Raw genomic sequence first — 23973 nt, forward strand, 5'->3', positions numbered from 1 at the left:
ATAGACTAACAGACGTTCTGCAGCATGAGCTTTCGTGGGTGAATAATTATATATATATTTATATATATATATTTATATATTATCGGGCCATGCCGAAGCAGCACGGGAGCCCCGCGGCCGCCGCCCGCCGGAGCCGCAGGGGCAACAGCGGCCTCATCCCCTGGCCCGGGCCCTGAACGAGATGCAAATCATATGCTAATTTATGCGCCTCCTCGGCGGCGGCCTGCAGGCGGCGCGCAAGCTGAATTTCAGTGGCACTCACACTGCCCGGGTCCTGGCCACCAGTCCAGGGGGCTCTGCATTTTAATTTTTAAATGAAGCTTCTTAAACATTTTAAAAACCTTATTTACTTTACATACAACAATAGTTTAGTTATATATTATTCGTGGGTGAATAATTCCAAAAAGAACAAGTACTCCTGTTCTTTTTGGAATTATAGGGAAGCTATATAATCTAAACTGGAATAAGAGTGTCCACATGGAGAGTTAATACTCAGATAATTATGCTAGTAAAACTGTATTGGAACAGTGCACAAATCAGCATATTATTATAATGAAATTTAGCTGTATCAACGTATCATTATAATGTGCATAAATTGGCATAGTTTTCAGACAGGGAGATCTGCCTAGATCGGCTAGAATCTGCAAAATCGGCATATAAATGCTCCCTAGATCACTATCATAGATGTGCATAAATCAGCCTATCATTATAATAGCAACCCGTAGCACTATGCACACTATAATCAAATCCATGTCAGTATATCAGTACCATGAACGTCTGCATAAATCAGCATATTATTATACCGGCAATCGGCACACGGCAGCATATCATTATCAGACATTGATCTACGTCTGCATACGGCTACAACGTCAAGCTGCATACGTCAGCATATTATAATAGTCATCTGCATAAATCAGCATACCGCAATAAACGCGACCTACGTCAGCATGTGAACGCGACGATCCGCGCACGTCAAACCCGCAGGCCGCCGCCGAGGAGGCGCATAAATTAGCATATGATTTGCATCTCGTTCAGGGCCCGGGCCAGGGGATGAGGCCGCTGTTGCCCCTGCGGCTCCGGCGGGCGGCGGCCGCGGGGTTCCCGCGCTGCTTCGGCATGGCCCGGCGCGGGGCCCGCCTGGCGGCTCTCCATCGAGGGCAACATCGGTACGGGCCGGGGCGCTGCGTTAGGAGGGGCGAGGGGGGTGAGGTGGGGGCTGAGGGGGGCTGAGAGGAGCTGGGGGCTGTGAGGAGAGGGGTGTGGGGTTTGGGGGCGGAGCAGGGAGGGGGGGAGCTGGGGCGGAGAGGCGAAGAGGGTGTGGGGCTGGGGGCTGTGAGGAGAGGGAGGAGCTGGGGGGGCTATGAAGGGGGGGAGCTGGGAGGGCTGTGAGGAGAGGGTGGTGTGGGACTGGGGGGGCTGTGAGGAGTGAGAGGAGCTGGGAGGGCTGTGAGGAGAGGGGGGTGTGGGACTGGGGGGGCTGTGAGGAGTGGGGGGTGCTGGGTGGGGGCTGTGAGGAGAGGGCGCACTGAAGGAACATCAGAGCTTTGAGCTAGAGTGTGAGAGAGAGAAAGGCAAACAGGCAGTGACAGTGCCCTAGCCTGCATCACTGGCTATGGTGGTGTCGGTGTGGACTGCAAACAGATTAGATATCTAAAAAGATTTGCCTTAAAGCTCTGTGTTGGATCTATCTTGTTAGCAACATAAGACCCCTCTATGCCCCTTATATTGCAAACTCTTAAACACACGAGTAATCACATTGAGTTCAGTGGAATTTAAAGTTAAGGATCTGTGGAAGGGGTTTGCAGGGTTTGGGATCCAAAATATTATCTTGGAAGCTTGGACAGCATGCTCAGTACTGTACAGAACAGAAAGCCAGAGCCCATAGTTGTGATCTTTTCTTTCAGAATCTAACAGTGCTCTCCTTAAATAATGAGATTATGATTTTGCTTCATAGTGTTAAATTTAACACTCTAGCACTTTGCTAATTCACACTAATGGATGGAAGATTCGTTGCAAGTGACCAAACTTTGGAAACTAGTGTGGAACCAATAAAAAGCAAGGGTAATACAATCTACTGTAAGATGCATTAAAATTTCTATCATGGTAGTATCCTGCTGTCTCACCTGAGATCAGGGATGTACTGGGCTAGACAGTACAAACGTAGAATACAGTACAGTCCCAGACTCAAAGTTTATGATCAAAGGCCCCAATCTTCAAATACTCATTATGCATAGAGATGAGTGTTTTTAGAACTGTGGCCTTAAAAATTAAGGCAGACAAATAGGAATAGACAACCAGCTTATTTTGTTAATTCTAGTTCATCATAAAGTCCTAGTAAGTCTACATCCTAGGTATTCTTTAGGTCCCTCTTATATGTTGTCTGTGTCGAGTAAATGTATTGTTATATATTTGGTTTAAAAAAAAAAAAAAGATAGGGTCTCATATTGAGTCTCCATTCAATCTAGGAGAAGTGGGAGAAGCTGTTAATTTTGTTCTGATAGGAGAGAGTTTCTTCTGTATGGAGAGGGGGGGTTACCAAAAGGTATTTTTAGTGTATTTTTTTTTTAAACAAAATATGTACTTAATACATGTCAAAACAATGGCAACTTAGCTAATATTGGAGGCAGGATACTGGGCTAGATGACTAAAAGTCTAATCAGGTAAGGCAAATCCTGCATGTATCGTCTCTATTTTTGGTTAGGAAAGTCACTTTTTTGTTTTTTTTTAAATTGAGCTTACCTGCAGGATCTGATAATGCTTTCCTAGCCAGACTTTGACAACTGCTCTTGTATTTTAATTTGTAGCTGTGGGCAAGTCCACTTTCTTAAGGCTGCTGGGAAAAACCTTTCCAGAATGGCAAATGGCTACAGAACCTGTGGCAAAATGGCAAAAGGTTCAAGCTTCCAGTACCAGAGAGGTAGGTATGACAGTGAATAATCAGAGTGAGGGTTCGTGGGTGCTGTGACAAGAGTTTCCATCACCCGGCTTTAGGCTTTTCAAAATTTGTTGTGTGATTTTTAGCAGTGCTTATGAACCCTGGGGACCTAAAGCCTCTTTATCCACAGTGTAGGTATGTCACCGGCAGCATCAGGACAGGCTTCGCTCATTGTTCTACTATTGTGCCTCAACCCTTCCCTGTAAGACAAGGTTAAGAAGGGAGTTCAGTTAAACCTGATGATGTTGTTACTGGTCTCTATTCAAGATGGTTTTCCTCATCCATAAATCTCTTCCATAATTTGATACATGAATAGATACATGTTTTTAAAGGGGAGATAAAAATTTAACATGCCAGCTCCTGTGATCTAGACTATGATTGCATCAACTTTAAATTCTGAAGAGCTTTAAAAAATAAATCCCTGTTTCTTAATACAGCTCATCCAAACATCCTGTATCCAGAGGACAAATATTTTTTTACTTGCATTGAGTTCAGCTCTCTAATGGCAAAATAAATGTTGAGCAGAACAACCTGATTCTTATTAAAGACCTAGATGGAATCTGCTAATGCTCTGTACCTCTGTATTCTCCCTGATATTTCTTGTACAGGACTTACATCTTTAATTTATCATGAGCTCATTGTCATGATAATTTTTTTTTAATGATGTACATTATAGGCCCAATCAACCACTGCTGACCAGCAATAGTAGCAATTTTCTATGAAGTACCACAACCCAGGAGGGGATAACGCCTGCTCTCCTCCTTCATGATAATCTCCACGGAGTAATTGGGGTAGGCGGGTAAGGCAAGCATAATTTTTGTCCCCAAATGATTGACAAGCAGCCATCTGGAATCAAGGTCAAGCATGTGCCTTGTTGCCAAGAAGGCTAACAGCACATTGGGCTGCATTAGTAGGAGCATTGCCAGCAGATTGAGGGAAGTGATTACTCCCCTCTATTCGGCACTGGTGAGGCCACATCTGAAGTATTGCATCCAGTTTTGCCCCCCCACTACAGAAAGATGTGGACAAATTGTAGAGAGTCCAGTGGAGGGCAACAAAAATGATTAGGGGGCCGGGGCACATGACTTATGAGGAGAGGCTGAGGGAACTGGGGTTATTTACTCTGCAGAAGAGAAGAGCGAGGGGGGATTTGATAGCAGCCTTCAAGTACCTGAAGGGGGCTCCAAAGAGGATGGAGCCCGGCTGTTCTCAGTGGTGGCAGATGACAGAATAAGTAGCAATGGTCTCAGGTTGCAGAGGGAGAGGTCTAGGGTGTATATTAGGAAACACTGTTTCACTAGGAGGGTGGTGAAGCACTGGAATGGTTACCTAGGGTGGTGGTGGAATCTCCTTCCTTAGAGGTTTTTAAGACCAGGTTTGACAAAGCCCTGGCTGGGATGATTTTGTTGGTGTTGGTCCTGCTTTGAGCAGGGGATTGGACTAGATACCTCCTGAGGTCTCTTCCAACCCTAATCTTCTATGATTCTACGTGCGTTAGAGAAAAAAAGGTTATTTCTGAGTTTTCTGTGTCCAGTTTTGGTGTCAACAGTTCTTTTAAAAGGATGGAAAAACTGGAGAGGATTCAGAGAAGAGCTACAGGAATAATCTGAGGTCTGGAAAACATGCAGTAAGAGATTTAAGGAGGTAGAGTAAAATCCGGTGGCTTGTAGTAGAAAAATTAAAACTGGAAATAAAAAGCTGTACCTTAACAGTGAGGGTAGCTAACCATTGGAACAACTTAACAAGGTAAATTCCTCATCACTTGGAGTCTTTAAATTGAGGTTGAATATCTCTAAAATGCTCTAGTTCAAGGCCCTCAACTTTTCCAAACTACTGTATCCCTTTCAGGAGTCTGATTTGTCTTGCGTACGCCCAAGTTTCACCACACTTAAAAACTACTTGCTTACAAAATCAGACCAAAAAATACAAAAGTGTCACAGCACACTATTACTGAAAAATTGCTTACCTTCTCATTTTTACCATATAGTTATAAAATAAAACAATAGTTATATTCCAGTTGAATTACATTCCAATGTATAGCATATAGAGCAGTATAATCAAGTCATTGTCTGTATGAAATTTTATTTTGTACAGTAACTCCTCGCTTAATGATGTTGTAGTTATGTTCCTGAAAAATGTGACTTTAAGCTAAATGATGTTAAGTGAATCCAATTTCCACATAAGAATTAATCTAAATGAGGGGGTTAGGTTCCAGTGAAATTTCTCTCTGTGTGTGTGTGTGTGTGTGTGTGTGTGTGTGTGTGTGTGTGTGTGTGTGTGTGTGTGTGTGTGTGTGTGTGTGTGTGTGTGTGTGTGTGTGTGTGTGTGTATGTATATATATTATACACACACCCCGAGTATAAGTTTTAAACAAACAATTTAATACTGGTACACAGTGATGATGATTGTGAAGCTTGGTTGAGGTAGAGGAGTCAAAGGATGGGATATTTCCCTTACTGCTAAATGAAGAACTAGCAATTGGCTGAGCCCTCAAGGGTTAACTCACTCTACAAGGCAGCAGGAATGGAGGGAGGGGAGACATCACAGACAGAGACACACACCAAGAGATATGTGCATTTCCCCTTTAAGTACACTGCCTTGTTAATTAGATCAGCTTGCTGAGACCACAGCTGCTGCAAGCTCCCTCTGTCCTGAGCCCTGGTGTGTCCCCCCTGCTCTATGGAAGAGGGCGTAAGTGGGGTGCAGGAACAGGGGGGAGGAAGACACCCTGACATTAGCCCCCCTCTTCCTTCCCTCCCCCCTGCACAGCAAGCAGGAGTCTCGGGGAGCAGCTCCAAGGCAGAGGGCAGGAGCACATGGCAGTGGGGGGAGGGACAGCTGCAATTGCTAGCCTGCTGGGCAGCTTAGGGGAGCAGGAAGCTGATAGGGGCTGCTGGTCCACCCTGGTTCCAAGCGCCCACCAGCTAGCTGCAATGGACTGCTCTTCCTGCAAGCAGTAGACAAAGCAGGCGGTTGCCAAACAACTTTAGAAGTGAGCGTTGTGCAACATAACAACGAAACAACGTTAACCGGGACAACTTTAAGTGAGGAGTTACTGTACTGACTTCGCTATGTAGCCTGTTGTAAAACTAGGCTGAGTTGATGTACCCCCGAAAGACCTCTGCATACCCCCAGGGGTATGTGTACCTCTGGTTGAGAACCATTGCTCTAGTTCAACTACAAGTTATTGGGCTCAAATATCTAGCAGAGAATAATCCTTTCCGCTGCAGGAATTCCTGGGTGAAATTCTCTGGCCTATGTTATGCAAGAAATCAGACTAGATCATAGTTACCCTTCTGATGCTCAAATCTGAGTCTTGCACCAGTTTTACACTGAGAATACCCTGCGGCCAGTGATAGGGATGGATAGCCTGAGAACCTCTTTCAGTGAGACTTTCTTCTTAAATGTGCTTTTTTGCCATTCCCTAGCAGACCTCGTCTTCTCAGAACTTTGGCAACCTGCTTCAAATGGTCTATCAGGAGCCTTCTCGGTGGTCCTATACGTTCCAGACATACTCCTGCATGAGTCGACTTAAGGCCCAGCTGGAGCCCCTTTCAGAGAAGCTGTTGAAGACCCGGGATCCAGTGCAGATTTTTGAGAGATCTGTATACAGTGATAGGTACAGTGCTAAAAATCTCCAACCCCCCGACTGCTTCAGCTAAACTACGGTGCTTTCTGTTAGTCAGTATGTGTGGAGAAACATGGCAATGCCATTTAAGATACCATGCCTCTTTTATGCCACTTGGCCACACAATAAATACTGTTTGTTTTCTAGAGGTGGGTTTCTGACACACACCCCTTTTAACATCAACAAACTGATCAGGGAATCCTTACAACTATGTAAATAGGCACTTTTCTGACCCCTTTCACCATAGTATTACAAACATTTCTTATCGTAGTACTCTCTACATCACAGAGGTATTACGTGTGTTTTACAGATGGGGAAACTGAGGCACAGAGCCTAAGAGCCAGATTCATTGCTGTTCTGCACCTTGTGTTGTCACTTACACCAATGTAAAATAAATGTAAAATGCCATCAGAACAGAGGGGTAGAATTTCATGCTTGCCGTGCCCCAGTGTAAATGACTGCACAAAGTGCAGGGGGTTGGTGAACCGAACCCAAGGTTGTACAGGAAGTGTGTGGCAGAGGCGGGAATTGAATCCAGGTCTCCTGAGTCCCAGTCAAGTGCCTTAACAAAAGATCATCCTACCATAAACTGCCCCAGATTATGTGTCTTTTGGCACCTACAGGAACAGCAGAAAACTGTGGATTAATGATTGAATTCTAGGTCCCTGTGATGTGTTCAAGCATCTCAGAAATCAAACACACATTCAGGGTGTATTCTAGACTAGTGGTGAGATGATAATGCAATCCATCTGGCACTTGAATGGCCTAAAGTCCCACTGTCAACATAAACTTGAAACTGATATTTAAAAAAGAAAATCACATATGTTGTTAATAATAGGTCCGGGGTAATTGGTGTCCTGTAAATACCTAACAGAGGGAACAGAAGAGGTAGTTGGATTTTCAGATTCAAATTTTTTTTCATTATTTTTCTTGCTTCCAATTTATAAGGCACTGGATTCAAGGAATGAAAGTAGCCTGGTCAGTTTCACTCTTAGGTATACAAGGAACTCTGCCTTAAAGGATCATTCAGGTGAGCAATAAAATGGTTGCTTGATTCATTTAGGTTAAAAAGGCCAAACAAAATTATCTTGCTGATACCTCAAGGATCATAGGTTCATGTAATATGCACATGATATTTATGAATATTTCACATGATTTTAATTGGAGCAGTTCATACAAACATGTTCACACTGCTTTCATTTACTCTGGTGTAAATTTGGAAATAACTCCATTGTAGTTACCAGTGCAACTAAGCAGACCTTGTCCCACATGAAGCAACCGCACCGACTGCCACCGTTTTCAGCAGTCCATTTCTAAAGGAGAAGTGAAAACCTTAGCCAGTAAGCTAAATGTCCTTGAGTTCCAAGGACTAGTTAAAGCTGATCTGTGGTGTTTGTTGTGCTGTAGTCAGTTTCATTTCCTGATTCTCTTGCGTTAACTTGATGCTGTTGTGGTTGGTTTTCCAGCACAGTCGAAGAATGTTAATTAAAGCAGTTAATTTAAAGATTTATATAAAATTCATTTAAATGTTTCCATTCCTATTATTTCAAAGAAACAATCTTTGGAACCTAGTTGAATATATATTTTGAGTTGCTAATTGCCACTTATGTTGCAGACCAAAAAGAACCATCCTCACTCATTTAATTAAAGTTTCATTTGTGTACTGGAAGGAGCTTGACAATATATTTTGTAGCTCCTGTCAGTTAATAGGACTTGCAGTGTTTAAACAGATGTTGACTGTAAAAATGGTAATTAGAAGATTTTCTGTCTGCCCAGTTGTATGAAGTGAAGCATGAGGCATATTGGAAGTGCTTGTTTTCCAAAGAGGTGTCTCCTATGATGTAATGCCTTCTAGGCTATTCAGAATATGTTGGCACTAGATCTGGCTAAAGGGTCACTTTTTCCAGATGCCTCGGTGAAGCGGATTGGAGGTGAGATAATAAACTATATTTATGCATTCGCTGAAAGTGAGGGAAGTGTGAACATTACATAAGAGTAGCATAAACAGTGTGTCTGAAGCAAATGCTTTGGGTTGAGACTTGTGAAAGAGGGAAGTAATTCATGGTGTGTGGAAAAATATAACCCCTGATTATAATTCACTACTTTAAAAAAGTTAGTAGCTGACTTTTAGTAGCATCTCTGTAATTCAAGGCCAACATTTCAGCAAAGGGTCCTGCAGTAGAGGGGTTTTCAGTGGGACCACTCCAAAGACTCCACCAAAATTTGTTAATCTTGAGGCCATGCTCCAAGACCCATTTCTACAGCTTTTGCCTGCAGGCAGTGCGGGAGGGAGTTAACACCTTTTGCATTCTGGGGATTAAGCTCTTCTAGAAGGGGAAAGTTAATGTATGATACCAATCATGCATTGCGGTCTGGGAAACCTATTTTCACTTACATGTGTTGGAATTAAATGTCTGAAGGGATCGGTAATGAGTTAATTGAGCTTTACAACTTTAGGGCGCTGTTTCAAATTGTGCTTAGGTCAGTAGTGACCAAAAATTGTTACTGCCTTATGTCATGCTCAGTAGGTGGTCTGTGTGAAATGAGTTGGTGAATCTCTGCCTTGTTCCAGCTGGGGTGGGGATGGAGGGCCTTACATCACACCTCACAGCTAACAGGATTGGTACTATCTGACCTCATCATTGCTAGTGGTCTCAGCAGACAGGTAAAAGACTTAATGGTCCAATGAGACACAATTGCCTTCCCAATCCTAGAGAAGGTCTGTTGTATTAATTTAGGTGGAGTACATATAGGCCAAAGGTGTTAACATAACCCAGTCACCATCAAAACAAACAGTCTTAAACAAGGTTTGTTATACAGAGACCTCAGCCTGCTTAGCACCATGGCCCACTATTAAAAATCCAGAAAAGAAGGAAAAACCATAAAAGCATTTGAAATGTAAAGCATTAAATAAGGCTTTAATTTAGCAACATTTCTTGTTTCCTTTCCCTTTTGCTAGAAAGAGGTTTAAAAGGAAAAGCCCTTTGTTTGATAGTCTCTTAGGCTATGTCTGCTCTACAGACCTTACAGTGGCACAGCTGGGGAGGGATAGAGTGGTTTGAGCATTAGCCTGCTAAACCCAGGGTTGTGAGTTCAATCCTTGAGGGGGCCACTTAAGGATCTGGGGCAAAATCAGTACTTGGTCCTGATAGTGAAGGCAGGGGGCTGGACTCAAGGATCTTTCAGGGTCCCTTTCAGCTCTGAGATGGGTATATCTCCATATATTTTTTATTTATTTATTTTTGTACCACTGCAGCTCCATCACTCTACAGTCTCCTGTGTAGCTGCTCTGTGCCAGGAAGAGAGAGCTCTCCTGCTGGCATAATTAAACCACTCCAAATGATCTGCAGTAGCTATGTTGGCAGGAGAGTGTCTCTCACTGATATAGTGCTGTCCACACCAGCACTTCTGTCAGTGTAATTTATGTGAGTTAGGGGTGGGTTTTTTCCCCCACACCCCAGACCGACAAAAGTTTTGCTGACAAAAGTGCTAGTGTAGACAAAGCCTTAGACGGTATCCAAAAAGGTTAATAACTCTTCTTTTTGGGAGGAAAGAAAAGCTGGTTGATCTGGGCTAAAGCTGCTGTTCGTTGAAATCAGTTTTCGAAGAAAAGCTCTCTTGCTTCAGAGTCTCTTAGGTGGTAATAACTCATCCCAGATTGTGTTTCGAATTCAGCTGGAGCTGACGGAAATGGTGATGTCATCTGGGACCCTCCCTGTGGCCTGGTTTGGTCAGAATATCTGTCATGATCACAAAGGCCCAAGGTTGCAGGAAGTGGTAGTGATGGCAGCCCTGATGACAAGTCTTGCTTGGGTAGCCTCCATTGGTTCTTTGAGTATCCCCACCGCACCCTCAAAATTCTCTTTTTGTAAGGACCCAACAAGGGAGTGATGTGTGGAATAGCCCAGTTCCTCATTTTGTCCACCAATTAGGCCCAATAGCTGATACACCAATTTTGGTTCACTAACATCCAGCTCCACATAATCTATTTTTCACAAGCATGATTTCAACAGTCCTTGAGAACTGTAGCAGTAAGCCATTTTTGTTTAGACAGTTTCAGTTTTTCTGTCTCTTCTTTGTGCCTTTTCCCATCAATATTTGTTGTTCTTCTTCAAGTGGTTGTTCATGTCCATTCCAAGCAGGTGTGTGCGTGCCACGTGCACGCCAGCCGGAATATTTTCTCCTAGCAGCATCCGTAGGGTCGGCCCTGGCACCCCCTGGAGTGGTGCCACTACAGCGCCCTATAAAGGGGCCCGCGGACCCTCCACCCCCTCAGTTCCTTCTTACCGCCGGTGACGGCTAGCTGGAACTTCTCTTGCGCATAGCAAGTTAGCAGTGTCCTATCCTCGTGTATAGTCCGTGTATATAGTTAGTTTACTTAAAGTCATTTGTATATAGTTCTTGGTAGTTGGGGGGGTCCCCCGAGTTTAAACTCTGCAAGGACTGCGGGAAATTCATGCCCAAGATTGACCCGCACTCTTCTTGTTTGAGGTGCCTCGGAGAGAGCCACCAAAAGGACCGGTGCTCTATCTGCAGGGGCTTCCGCCCGAGTACTCTCAAAGACAGAGCTCAAAGACTGAGAGTCCTCCTGATGGAGGCTGCCCTGTGGCCACCCTCGGACCCGGAACCGGCCGAGGCGGTGCCCAGCACGTCTTCCTCGGTGTGGAGCGCCCCGGCACAGGCATCAGGACTTAGGGCCCAGCCAAGGTTATCTAAAACCCGGCACCGGACAGAGTCAGGTCATAAGAAGTCAGCCTCAGTGTGGCACCGGTCACCGTCTCCGGTGCCCGCTAAGAAGAGGAAGCTGGTGAGGGAATGGTCACCCCACCAGGACCCCCAGAGGCCGACGCCATCCGCGGGTGCAAGCGGATAGGCTGGGCTACAGCCCTCGGCTGCTCCGTCGACTCCCGCATTGCAGAGAGGGCGGTCGAGTCCGGACCGACTAGATCCCTGGACCTCAGCGGAGACTTGCGCCTCCCTTCGACACCGGAGGCATTCGAGGCAGCCTCAGACTTGATGGGACTCCCGGCACCGGCCTCCCCGCACCGTAGTAGGGAGTTTCCTACCACGGCTCATCCCCCAGTACAATCGAGGGGCAAGCCGGCCATTCTGTCGCCTCCCTCCCCACACTGCGCCGCTAGGGCAGCACCGGACCAGATAAGAGGCTCCCCGCCACCTCAGCATCGCTCTCGAACGGCACCGGGTGCTGCTCCCCCCAGGTCCTCTTACTCAGAAACTTCAGGTTCAGAGGCAGACTCCTACCGCTCCAGCCGGTCGCGGAGCAGGAGATCGGTTTCGGGGGTGAGCCACCAGCGTTACCCACAGTGGCAGCAGCAATGGCATCCGCCCTCGCAGTGGCCGTTTTGGACCCCCTGGGCCTACCACCAGTCGGTAGGCCAGGTGTTCAGTCCTCGATCAAGGTCGGCCTCGGTCTCCTTGGCGTCGGTGGCCCCGGCACAGCTGCCTCCTCCACCGGCACCATCGCCGGGCAGGAATATGCCATATCCAAGTTCAGCACCCCCTAGCCGGGCAGCGGCTACAGTTCGGGCTCAACAGGCACCACCAGATACGCCAAGCTGTTCACTGGCGACCCTGGTACCGGTCGCGGTGCCGCATTTGGAATCGGAACCGGCCCCGCAACCCCAGTACCATGTGCCGCAAGACCCCGAAGGGCTGCATGCACCTGAGGAAGGGCCGATCCAAGTAATTTCCTCGTCTTCCTCCCCAGACGAAGCGGTCTCGGGCACGGCTGCAGCACCGGCCCTGGGGGACACTTGGATCCTCCAACAACTCCTCCGGCGAGCAGCTCAGAGCCTCGCAATCCAGGCTGAGGAAATTGAGGTAGATGCAGATCTGGTGGTAGACATCCTGGCTCCCTCAGGGCCATCCAGGGTGGCTCTCCCGTTGATCAAAACCATAGCGGATACATCCCGCACCCTATGGCAAACGCCAGCCTCACTGGCCCCTACTGCCAAGAGAACAGAGCGGCGGTATTTCGTCCCCTCTAAAGGGCACGAATACTTGTACGCTGGTGGTGGATGCAGCCAATCAATGGGAGCGTCAGGGGCTTCAGGGGTCAACACCAAAGAGCAGGGATGCTAAAAGACTCGACCTCTTTGGTAGAAAAGTGTACTCCATGGCAGGCCTACAACTCCGTATTGCCAACCAACAGGCAATCGTAAGCCGATATGGTCATAACACATGTTCAGCCATGTTGAAGTTTACGGAGCTCCTTCCCCAGGACTCGAGGTCAGAGTTTTCGGCCCTGGTGGAGGAGGGGAAACTGATCTCCCGAGCCTCTCTCCACGCTGCCCTAGATGCAGCGGACTCAGCCTCGCGCACCCTGGCCACGAGCCTGGCTCCAGGTCTTGGGCCTTCCCTATGAGGTCCAGCAGACCATTCAAGACCTCCTCTTCGAGGGGCAGATGTCCGTCTTTTCTGAAAACAGCAAGCGTCTGCATAGCCTAAAGGACTCAAGGACACGCTTAGCTCGCTGGGCTTACATACCCCTGCGACCCAGCGCAGGCAGTTTAGGCCGCAGACGGCCCCACGCCCCTACCAGCCTCAGACTTGCCAGGAGCTGGGGCGCAGGCGGGGCAGAAATGGCAGGAGGCATCACCAACGCCACCCCTCCGGCCAGGCGTCCAGTCAGTCGAGACCGCCATCGGGGCTTAGGCCCCCTATTTGATGGTACGGTCGAGGGCGACCTACCTATCGAGACTCTGGATCCTTCTACCCCTACCTTTGTGTTGCGTCTGTCCCCCTTCTACCGTGCCTGGTCCCGAATCACATCGGACAGCTGGGTGTTCCGCACGGTAGAGAAGGGGATATTTTATCCAGTTTTCCTCCCTCCCGTCCCACCAGCCCCCCTCCCCGTCCCTCTTAAGGAACCCATCTCACGAGCAACTTCTAATTCAAGAAGTGAAGTCCCTCATGGAGGCAGGGGCGGTGGAGGAAGTCCCTCGGGAGCTCAGGGGCAAAGGCTTGTACTCCCGGTATTTCCTACCGAAGGCCAAAGGGGGCCTGAGACCCATCCTGGACTTACGGCGGCTGAACAAGTTTGTACGGAAGCTCAAGTTCCGCATGGTCTCCCTGTCCTCGATCATCCCCTCCCTGGATCCAGGAGATTGGTACGCCGCCCTTGACTTAAAGGATGCTTATTTCCACATTGCCATAATTCCCCGACACCGTCGGTACCTCAGATTCGTTGTGGCCGACACCCATCTGCAGTTCGTGGTGCTTCCTGTTGGCTGCCCCCAAGGGTCTTCACGAAGTGCATGGCAGTCGTGGCGGCCTTCCTGCGCAGGCAGGGCATCCAGGTATTCCCCTTCCTGGACGATTGGCTCATAAAGGGTCGCTCCAAGGAGCAGGTGGAGGCCCAGGTGTTGTTCATCAGGCGGACCTTTCTCAATCTTGGCCTCCTCTTGAATGAAGCCAAGTCCACCCTGTTTCCTACGCAACGAATAGCGTTCATAGGGGCGGTTCTGGACTCCACCCACACCAGAGCGTACCTTCCGGAATCCAGCTTCCGTGCGATTTCTGAGCTCATCCTCGGAATGCACCGCACCCCGATTACCACAGCGCAGATCTGCCTCCGGCTGTTGGGTCACATGGCGGCATGCACCTATGTGGTGAACCATGCCAGACTCCGGCTTCGCCCGCTACAGTCCTGGTTAGTGACAGTATACCGCCTGGCCAGGGACCCCTTGGACTCAGTGGTGTCCATTCCCCACTTAGTGCTAAGCTCGCTACGATGGTGGCTTGACCTGCAGAAAGTATGCATGGGCGTCCCCTTCGCTGCCCCTCAACCCTCCCTCTCCCTGGTAACGGATGCCTCGGATTGGGGTTGGGGAGCGCACCTGGGACACCTCAGGATGCAGGGCTTGTGGTTGCCAGAGGACCTCGAGTTGCATATCAATGTCAGGGAGCTGAGAGCGGTTCACCTGGCTTGTTTGACCTTCCGGTCCCACCTGGCCGGCAGATGTGTTTCAGTCCTCTCGGACAACACGTCGGCGGTCTTTTATATCAACAAACGGGGGTGCATGCTCCTCTCCCCTGTGCAGGGAAGCCCTCGCGTTCTGGAATTTCTGCGTCCACAATGCTACCCAACTGACAGTGTTCTACCTTCTGGGGGAGCAGAACGGCCTGGCAGACGCCCTCAGCCACTCGTTCCGGGGTCACGAGTGGTCCCTCCGACGGGTCGTGGTACAGTCAATCTTCCAGCTCTGGGGCTTTCCCCAGTTAGACTTGTTCGCCTTGAGGGAAAACAGAAAGTGCTGACAATTCTGCTCCCTCTTGAGCCGCAGTCGGGTCTCTGTTGGATGCCTTCCTCCAGTCGTGGGGAGTCGGTCTGCTCTACGCCTTTCCTCCGATCCCCCTGATACACAAGGTGATTTTGAAGATTTGCAGGGACCATGCACGGGTAATCCTGATAGCTGTGGCGTGGCCTCGCCAACATTGGTATACGTCAGTCCTGCACATGTCCGTTCAGGTGCCCCTGACGCTGCCCCTGCTCCCAGACCTGATCACGCAGGACCAGGGCTCCCTCCGCCACCCGAACCTGGAATCCCTCCACCTCACAGCCTGGATGCTCCATGGCTGAACCCGGTGGAGATGCGGTGCTCCCAGCAGGTCAGACAAGTGCTGCTCGGTAGTAGGAAACCATCAACCAGGGCCACCTACCTGGCCAAATGGAAGCGCTTCTCTATATGGTCGGGTCAGCGAGGTCACAATCCTCTGGGGGTCCCTGTCCCTATTAGCCTAGACTATTTGCTCCACCTCAGACAACTGGGCCTCTCCCTCTCCTTGATTTGTGTTCACTTGGCGGCCATCTCGGCTTTTCACCCGGGAGAGGGGAGTACCTCGGTGTTTGCAAACCCGCTGGTCGAGCGTTTCCTCAAGGGTATGGACAGGCTATTTCCGCATGTTCATCAGCCAGCTCCTGCCTGGGACCTGAATCTGGTCCTCTCCGTTCTCTCGGGACCTCCCTTTGAGCCCCTGGCTTCGTGCTCCCTGTTGTACTTGTTGTATAAGACCGCCTTCCTGGTGGCGATCACCTCAGCCAGGAGGGTGTCGGAGCTCAGGGCGTTAACATCCGAGCCCCCGTACACTGTCTTTTTATAAGGACAGTGTCCAACTTAGACCTCACCCGGCCTTCCTCCCCAAGGTCGTCTCACAGTTCCACATGGGACAAGATATCTTTCTCCTGGTGTTTTATCCGAAACCTCACTCTTCCAGTGAGGAGCGGAGGTTACATTCTCTGGATGTCCGCAGGGCCTTAGCCTTTTACATCGAGTGTACCAAGCCGTTCAGACGCTCGACTCAGCTCTTCATCGCGGTGGCGGATAGGATGAAAGGGCTCCCGGTCTCCTCTCAACGAATCTCTTCATGGATCGCGACCTGCATCCGAGAATGCTACAACATAGCTAAGACCCCTGTCCCTCCGGTCACGGCCCACTCCACTAGGGTGCAGGCCTCCTCTGCGGCTTTCCTGGCTCAGATCCCAACTCAGGAGATCTGTAGAGCGGCCACGTGGTCCTCCATCCACACGTTCACGTCGCACTATGCCATCACACACCAGGCTAGGGATGATGCAGCCTTTGGTCGTGCAGTACTCCAGTCAGCACTGAACTCCGACCCCGCCACCTAGGTTCAGGCTTGTGAGTTACCTGCTTGGAATGGACATGAACAGCCACTCGAAGAAGAACAGTTACTAAAAGGTGGGTAACCGTTTTTTTAGATTATTGTGACATCACATGAACTTTCACTCATTTCTTACAATTAAACTCAGGACTAAGGGTATATTTGTAGGCCCTGTTATCACAATGGGCCCCTACAAGTCAAGTTCAAGGTGCATTGGCAGGGTAGTGCAAGAGGGAAGCTCCCCCTGCCACTGTCCACTCCATCCCTGTTCTGTAGGTAAACATGCCCTCATCATCCAGGGCTGACAGCCCAATCAACACAGCTACAACTGCATTAGCTAGTCCATAACTAAGACAATTAACAATAGAAAAACCCTCGAGTAACTGTTCTGCTATCCAGTGTGACGCTGTCTGAACAGCCCAACTTGTCTCTGTTCTCTGGGTACTGAAATGTCTGTGTTAAATCTATGCTGTCGACATGACCTCTTGGAGCAGGGGCTGTGTCTTCCTATGTGTCTGTGCAGCGCCTAGCACATTATGAATCTTACCACAGTTAAAATGCACTTTCTCATTCTAGAACTGCAGGGAGTTTGTTTAGGCAGGTTTAATTTACTTGCTGTTCTCTTTTGTCCTTCCTTCCCTAGGTACATCTTTGCTAAGAATCTCTTTGAGCTTGGCCACCTCACTGAGATCGAATGGACCATTTACCAGGACTTGCACACCTTCCTCCTACAAGAGTTTGGGGATCGAACTGCTCTGCATGGCTTTCTGTATCTCCAGGCAACTCCAGAGGTAACTGAGAGCATGACTGGGAACTAACTAAAATCATCTATAGTGGCTGCATTGAAGGTTGGCCTTGCTTTCCTTGAGAGGCAAAGGAACTCTGGACCATATCCGATCAGAAACAGACTGGGACTCGAGGTCTGGGTTCAACTCCCAGCCTTGCTGTGTAATTTGGGTCAAGTCAGTTAATCCCTGTGCCTCAGTTCCCAATCTGTATGATGATAATAGCCCAGCAATTAATGTGGGGAAGGTGTCTCTGAAAGGTTCCAGAAATGTGAGAGGGTAAAAACCAATACACCTAAGGACTTGGCTATCACAAGAATCTCTAGTGCAGACATCTTATTTACCTGTCCTAGTATAATTCTGGCACATCCTTCTGTAAAGAACCTTCTAACTCAGGGGTAGGCAACCTATAGCACGTGTGCCGAAGGTGGCACACGACCTGATTTTCAGTGGCACTCACACTACCCAGGTCCTGGCCACCAGTCCGGGGGGCTCTGCATTTTAATTTAATTTTAAATGAAGCTTCTTAAACATTTTAAATACCTTATTTACTTTACATACAACAATAGTTTAGCTATATATTATAGACTTATAGAAAGAGACCTAAAAACATTAAAATGTATTACTGGCATGCGAGACCTTAAATCAGAGTGAATAAATGAAGACTCGGCACAGCACTTCTGAAAGGTTGCCAACCCCTGTCTAACTGCTCTGAGCTTTCAATGTAAGGGTCTTGACACAGTTTGCAACTGCTCAAGGCAGGAAAGCAGCGAGTAGTTGAGGTCAGTCACTAGTTGTATTGTGGTAGCTTCTGGAAGCCCTGATCAAGATTGAGGCCCCAGTGTTCAAGGCACTATATGTATACATAGTGAGAGACAGTGCAAGTTCTTCGGAAAAGAGACTAAGCAGACAAAACAAAGGGTGGGAGGGGAAATCAAGGCACAAAGAATCCAGTTACTTGGCTGAGCTTGCACAGCAGATTCAGGAATAGAACCCAAATCTCTTAAGTGCTAAGCCAGGGCTCTGTGAGCTGGACCACATTGCTTCTCCAGTGAGGGCCATTTTCTTCTACGAACTTATTCTGTAACCCAGAGGGAAAATCAGTTCCCTCTGTTATGTAGTGCTCACTGTGCAGCCTTAGTTCCAAACAGCTACTCCTTGCTCTTGTTTTTTAAAAGGCTTAGCCCCAGTATATGGGAAACTACTTTGAGGGTTGGGGGAATATAGACTGCTTTTATGTATGGATGGCTGCTCTCGGGGCTTCCTCTCTGTGCATCATGTTGGCTCTTCCTGATGATGGCTGGATTCAACTTCTTCCAGAGCTGTATCTGTCAACACTGACACAAGTTGCTGCCCTTCTAGCACTGGGCAGGGTGTGTGTGTAAACATTCCAAGTATGGGGCCCAGTTGTGCTTGTAGTGAAGTTAATGGAGTTTTGCCACTGACTCCCTCCAGTGGATGAAAGGTCAAATCCTTACACACCCACTAAATGTCTGGCCCTAGACAGGCATTGTGACTTGTCTGTCGTGTGAAGCCATCCCTACTTCGTGTGGCTGCATCCTTTTCCAGCTGCCTAATGCTGAATTTGAACTGCTGCTGTTGTCTGAAGTGCCCCATCCAAGTGTGGTTGAGTTTGCAAAGCAGACCTCATTGAGTCCTGTGGGGTAAATGAGTGGGTCATGCTAATGGAGGAGCTGTCATTTCCTCCCTTCAGAAATGTCTGGAGCGGTTGCACCGAAGGGGGAGGCCTGAGGAGAAGGCGATCCAGCTGGAATATCTGGAGCAGCTTCACACTCAGCATGAAAACTGGCTAGTAAAGAAAACCACAAAGTAAGTGACAATAGAAATAGCTTCCAGATTCTCGGCCATGCAAGCCTGGCTCTTTAAATGGGTGAATAATATGTCTTCTGCTGTGCAAAGGTGCCTGTTTTAGTTTGTGACTTAGCTCCCTACCACCATCCTGCCTGTATAATCTGGTACCCTTTCCCAACCCTAGAGATCCCCTCCCTGATGCCTCCAGCTGTCCACCACCCTTCTTCATCCCTCGCTTAGTCCTCCCATTACCCAGCCAGCTTTCTGCCATCAATCTTAATGACACCAAACACAGTCTTCTAAGGACATTTCAGCAGGCTCGTCCCTTTCAGCAGTAGGCTCCCCTTTGTTACTTGTGCTTCTCTCCATCACACCAAATCCTGTAGTTCCTTCCCAGAGACCACTCTAACCCAACTACAGTCAGATAGTCAAGGGGCTGCTGTCTCTGGGGCTTCTCCACTGACTATTCATTCCATCACTCTTCCTACCACACAGCAGGGTCACAGAAATGAAGTGACTTGCCCAAGGTATCACAGCCAAACAGTGATAGAACCCAAGGGTTCGGGGTTCCAGTCCTCTGCTCTATTAGGCATGTTATCTTCCCAGATACCAATAGGGTATAACACAATTCAGAAGAGGGAGAAAGCTCATCTACCTCATAAAAATCTAAGGTGACCCCTTCCCTTCCATACTCTTACCTTGGTTTTTGCTTGTATAATGTGCTGGTAGTTTACTGAATCTTGGAATCCAAACAGGGTGTGGAGGGTTCCAGGCATCTCTCAGCATCAAGCCCTTTGCTTGGAAATCTTCTCTTTTGATGGGGCAGGAGGGAAGGGACTTGTTCTGTGCAGCTGGAGGAGTCTTTTTTTTTTTTTTTTTTTTTTTTAATGATGGTGAAATTCTATATGCAGCAGACATCCTTCTTATGATAAAATAAACTTACGCTGAAGCAGTGGTGTGACACATCTGTCTTGTGTCTGGGCATATTGTCTCTTACTTCTCCCCAGAGGTACACTAATAAGCCTATTGTTTAGTTCTCTTGTTGTTTTCTTCAGGGTCCACTTTGAAAACCTAAGGAATGCTCCAGTCCTTGTGCTTAATGTCAATCATGATTTTGAGGATGACCCAGCAGAACAAGAAGAGCTCATGAGGAAGGTAAGCAGTGTTGATACCAGCTCATTTTTGCTATTCATGTAAAATGCAGAATTAGACGTGTGAGAATGAGGAATATTTTCTTCCTTCTAATAACCATCTGTTATGTACTGTCCTATCAGCTTGGACTGTTCCTGCAGCAATATCACCTTATACTCTGATCCAATTTCATCCCACAAGCTAATCAGTCAGGCGGGGTCCACAATTGGACAAGAGATCTCCAGGTGCTGTGTATGTATGCTAGCTACTGTCTCCAGCATCCTGGCTTGGTATTAAGAGATGCTGTGCTGCTAGAGGTGATGACTTATAGATAAGACAAACTAAAGGCCTGATTGCTGTGAGATCTTCAGTGCCACACTTCTTGAAAGGCATAGTTTTCACCTCTTGGCCAAGTGCCATATCAGGTAATAACATGCTATCTGTGTAAATTCCCACTGAAGTTGCTGTTGGATATGATTTTCCAGTTTCCTACCCTAAACCATAGCATTTTTGTAAGCTGTTAAACAGCTGACAGGTTTCACCCCAGAGGTACTGTATTTCAGTACTGGAGAAAAATGATCCCTCTGAATAGATTTTAAAACTATAGCTTCTCTCATCCTTGAGGAGCCTGAATAAATAGAGGATGACAATATTACTTCTCTGATCAGTGAAAATACACTGAATTCTGCCAAGAAGTCCATAGTGGAGGTTTGTTTGTTTAAGAGCAGGATAATGTTTGTCCATTTTTATTATTACTATTTATATTGTGATAAGTACCTAGGAGCCACAGTCATGGACCAGGAATCCATTGCGTGAGGCACTGTGCAAACACAGAAGATAGTATTATTCTTCTTTTTGTGGGGTTGTATTGATGTGGTGGCTGGCTTGCTAGAGGGGAAACGCTGGTATTTTCCCAGGGAATACATTGGTGGGATTGTATTCTACCAATATTGTATGTGTAATGCATTCATGTAGGTATGAGTCTAATAAACGAGTTACATTTCACAGACTTATTAAGTATGAGTACATTGCAGTGTTACTGCCTGTCCTCTAAAATGTATATGAAAAAATGTATGCTTGATTGTAATCTTCGTGTGTGTTTGTACAGCGCCTGCCACAATGGGGGGCCTTGACCTTGATGGTGAACTTTGAGCACTACTGCAGTGAAAATAGTGATATCTTCTTCATTGACCCCTACAGGTCAAAAGTTTTAAGACCTGCGAAAGCTTGTTGCTCTATCAGTGTTCGTAAGAAAATAGTCTAACTTTGAAGTCCTTGTGATAACTCCTTTGCAAATAGATTGTTTTGAATGAAATGTAGAACTACTTAGGTTTTTGTTGCATGCTTTTTGTGCAGTCTGATAAATTTCACTTTTATAAAAGATGCTCTCTTTCCCTCACAGGTAAAGGCTTTTATAAAGACTCGGTGATCTGAAGCTTTGCCATCTCCCTCCACTACCAACCCAGAATTCCTTATTTATTTGCGACCAGTTGGAACTGATAATGCTGCTTGCCATTAAAAGGTCAAACAAAATAATCAGCAAATCTGTGTGTCAAACTTGGAAGGCCAAAAGTGTAACTGAAGTATTTTAGTGAATTACACTTGAATTCTGTGTTTTTCTTCCAAACCAAATGTTACTTTTCCAGGGAGGGAGAAAAGATGTACAGTCACCCATGAGCAACCCTATAGTAACACACCTATGTGCGTCTAGTGGAAAGAAGAAGATTAAGAACCTCAGAAAATTAATTTTCTGATCTTCCAAAGGGTTTTATGATCAGTGGGGGAAAGAAGTGATTTTAAACATTATGAAGAATCCCTTCTACTTATGCCACAGCTTAAGTATTTCAACCTTGCTTTCCTTTCATTGCTGAAGGTGATCTGCAGAAACCTTCTATTCCATTACATGCTGAATGCACCCAATGAGAGTGTTGTAAAGAATTACAGGAACCAATGGTCCCGATTCACCACTGCTCTGCACCCGTGCAAAGTGAATGTAATATGCTGCCAAATTAGTGTCAGCATTTCACACTCATTTAGCACAAGTGCAAGTGGTACGTTCAAGTCAGTGGAGAATAAGACCCAACATAGCCATTTTTGGCACTTCTAATCCACTCATTGCAGTAGAACGCAAAGTCTTATTTAATATTAAGCCAGCTTCTCTTATTAAGTTTGTAACTTACTTGGTGTGTTTTCCATATCTTGGGCCTAATGATGAATTACCCTAGTATCATCTCATCAGCCAGACTGCTGCTGGAGCCCTGGCGGAAGGAAAAGAGAAATGGCATACCATATATTGTCTGAAACGTTTTTAATATTTCACATTTTAAAGTAAGCCTAATGATTTAGAATAGGGGACTGGAAGTCAGGATCACTTGGGTTCTGTTACCACCCCCACCACTGACGTGCTCTGTTACTTCATGCAAGTCATTTAGCCTCTTCAGCATTTATGACATCCTCAGATGAAAGGCATTTATACATATAATATGCAAAACAGATCCTGTTCTTAAAATACCTTGCAAAATGATAGCTGTTTGACAAACTGCTCTTACCTTACCTCTCAACCTGGCACCTTGAATGGGTTGACACTAGTGCAGTCCACCCTGGGGTGTAATCTGGACACTGCAGAAGCTAAGAAGGGGAGAAGAAAGAAAGACATGAATTTCAGTGGAAGTTGGCTGCCTGCCTCCCTTAAGTTCCTTTTGAAAATCTGATCTGAAATGCAGTGAGTTCGGTGGTGCACAAATTTGGCTTTGTCCATCTAGCTCCCACTTACCTTTCCTTGCTGAAACATACCTGAATGGATTTGTTAGAAGGTGCAGCATGTCCCTCTAAGACCATAAAGCCTCATAAGACCAATAAGTCTTCAATAAACATGAAGAGACAAAGGAGAAGCAGGAATGGTCTTAAGACAGGCAGTTTTGAAATACCAGAGAGAAATATGGCCTTGTTAAGACAGTAGCAAAGATCTTTCCAACTGTGTGTGTGCTGAGATGCCCTTCGTAAGCAAGCTCTTGTGGGGCCATTGTGTATTGCATGAAATCCTGGTCCCATTGAAGTCAGTCGTAAGACTCCTGCTGACTTCAGTCGGGTCAGGAGTTTACCTGCTGGTGAATCAGAGGGAATTTTGTGAAATGATTGTCTGGTCACTTTTAAGTTGTAGACCTACACGTTACTGTTGTTAGGTTACATTGCAACACTCAGCAGTTCCTATGACCAAGAAGAACTAAAATCAAGCAAATCTGTATATGTAGTTTAGTTTTAGACCTGTTTAGTCTAAAGGTAAATAGTAAACTGTACAAACTTATCTAGATATCACCTTGTGCTCCAAGGGGAACATAAATACATGTCTCTAGATGTCTGCAGGGTGAATATTTGAGGAACAGCCACCTCATAATGTAAATTTGGTGGACAGGTTAAATTCTGAAGGAAAATTCTGTGTATTTATTTAGCTTGTGTTAAATTAAAAAGTATATTACTTTTCAGCGGACTTGTCCATGTTTTGGCTGTCCTGCAGTTAAAGGAGCTGTGTGGTGGTGAATTGCATCAGTCATGCAAATCAGTGTTGGGGATGACTAGTGATTATTGGCAGGATCGTCTTGTGGCTAAAGTAGTAGACTGGGAGGCCTGTGTCAGACCCACTGTCTGATTATTTTTTTGGGGGGCCAGTCACTCTAAGTTAGATATTCAGAAGTGCCCAGCACACTGGGTGCTGAGCTCATTAAACAAGTCATCTATCTTCTTTCCCTTTGCTTCTGTAGTGGGCGCTGGCCTCTGCAACTCCCAGTTGGCTTCCCATCAGGCCATCAGTGCCTGTTACAGTCTGAAGTGGGACACTAGATGGCGCCTGACCTCCAAGCTCCTGTTTCCTGATTCAATTTTATTTATTTTAAACTGTGCTCTAAATTGCTTATTTGCTAGGAATAATAAAAAGCATGGATACTCAGAGATAGTTGCAAGGGCTGTAAAACAAATGGTTTGTTTTTTTAATGCATGGCGAGGTCGTAGCAAATAGGGAAACAAAGAAGCCAGTGTTCCCACGG

The 23973-nt window shown here is 46.8% G+C and overlaps 1 protein-coding gene across 1 annotated transcript; it reads left to right on the forward strand.

Annotated features, from left to right (window-relative positions):
* The first annotated feature begins 956 nt into the window (after nucleotides 1–956).
* Nucleotides 957–23415, forward strand: DGUOK (deoxyguanosine kinase). The gene is given in 8 exon segments (XM_039526875.1): nucleotides 957–1127; nucleotides 1129–1166; nucleotides 2805–2917; nucleotides 6364–6554; nucleotides 16849–16996; nucleotides 18705–18820; nucleotides 19858–19957; nucleotides 21336–23415. Coding segments are annotated over 8 exon segments (810 nt in total). The 5' UTR covers nucleotides 957–1050; the 3' UTR covers nucleotides 21363–23415.
* Nucleotides 23416–23973: the final 558 nt, after the last annotated feature.

The sequence above is a fragment of the Mauremys reevesii genome, linkage group 2, assembly GCF_016161935.1.
Source record: "Mauremys reevesii isolate NIE-2019 linkage group 2, ASM1616193v1, whole genome shotgun sequence".
NCBI classification, from domain to species: Eukaryota; Metazoa; Chordata; order Testudines; family Geoemydidae; genus Mauremys; species Mauremys reevesii.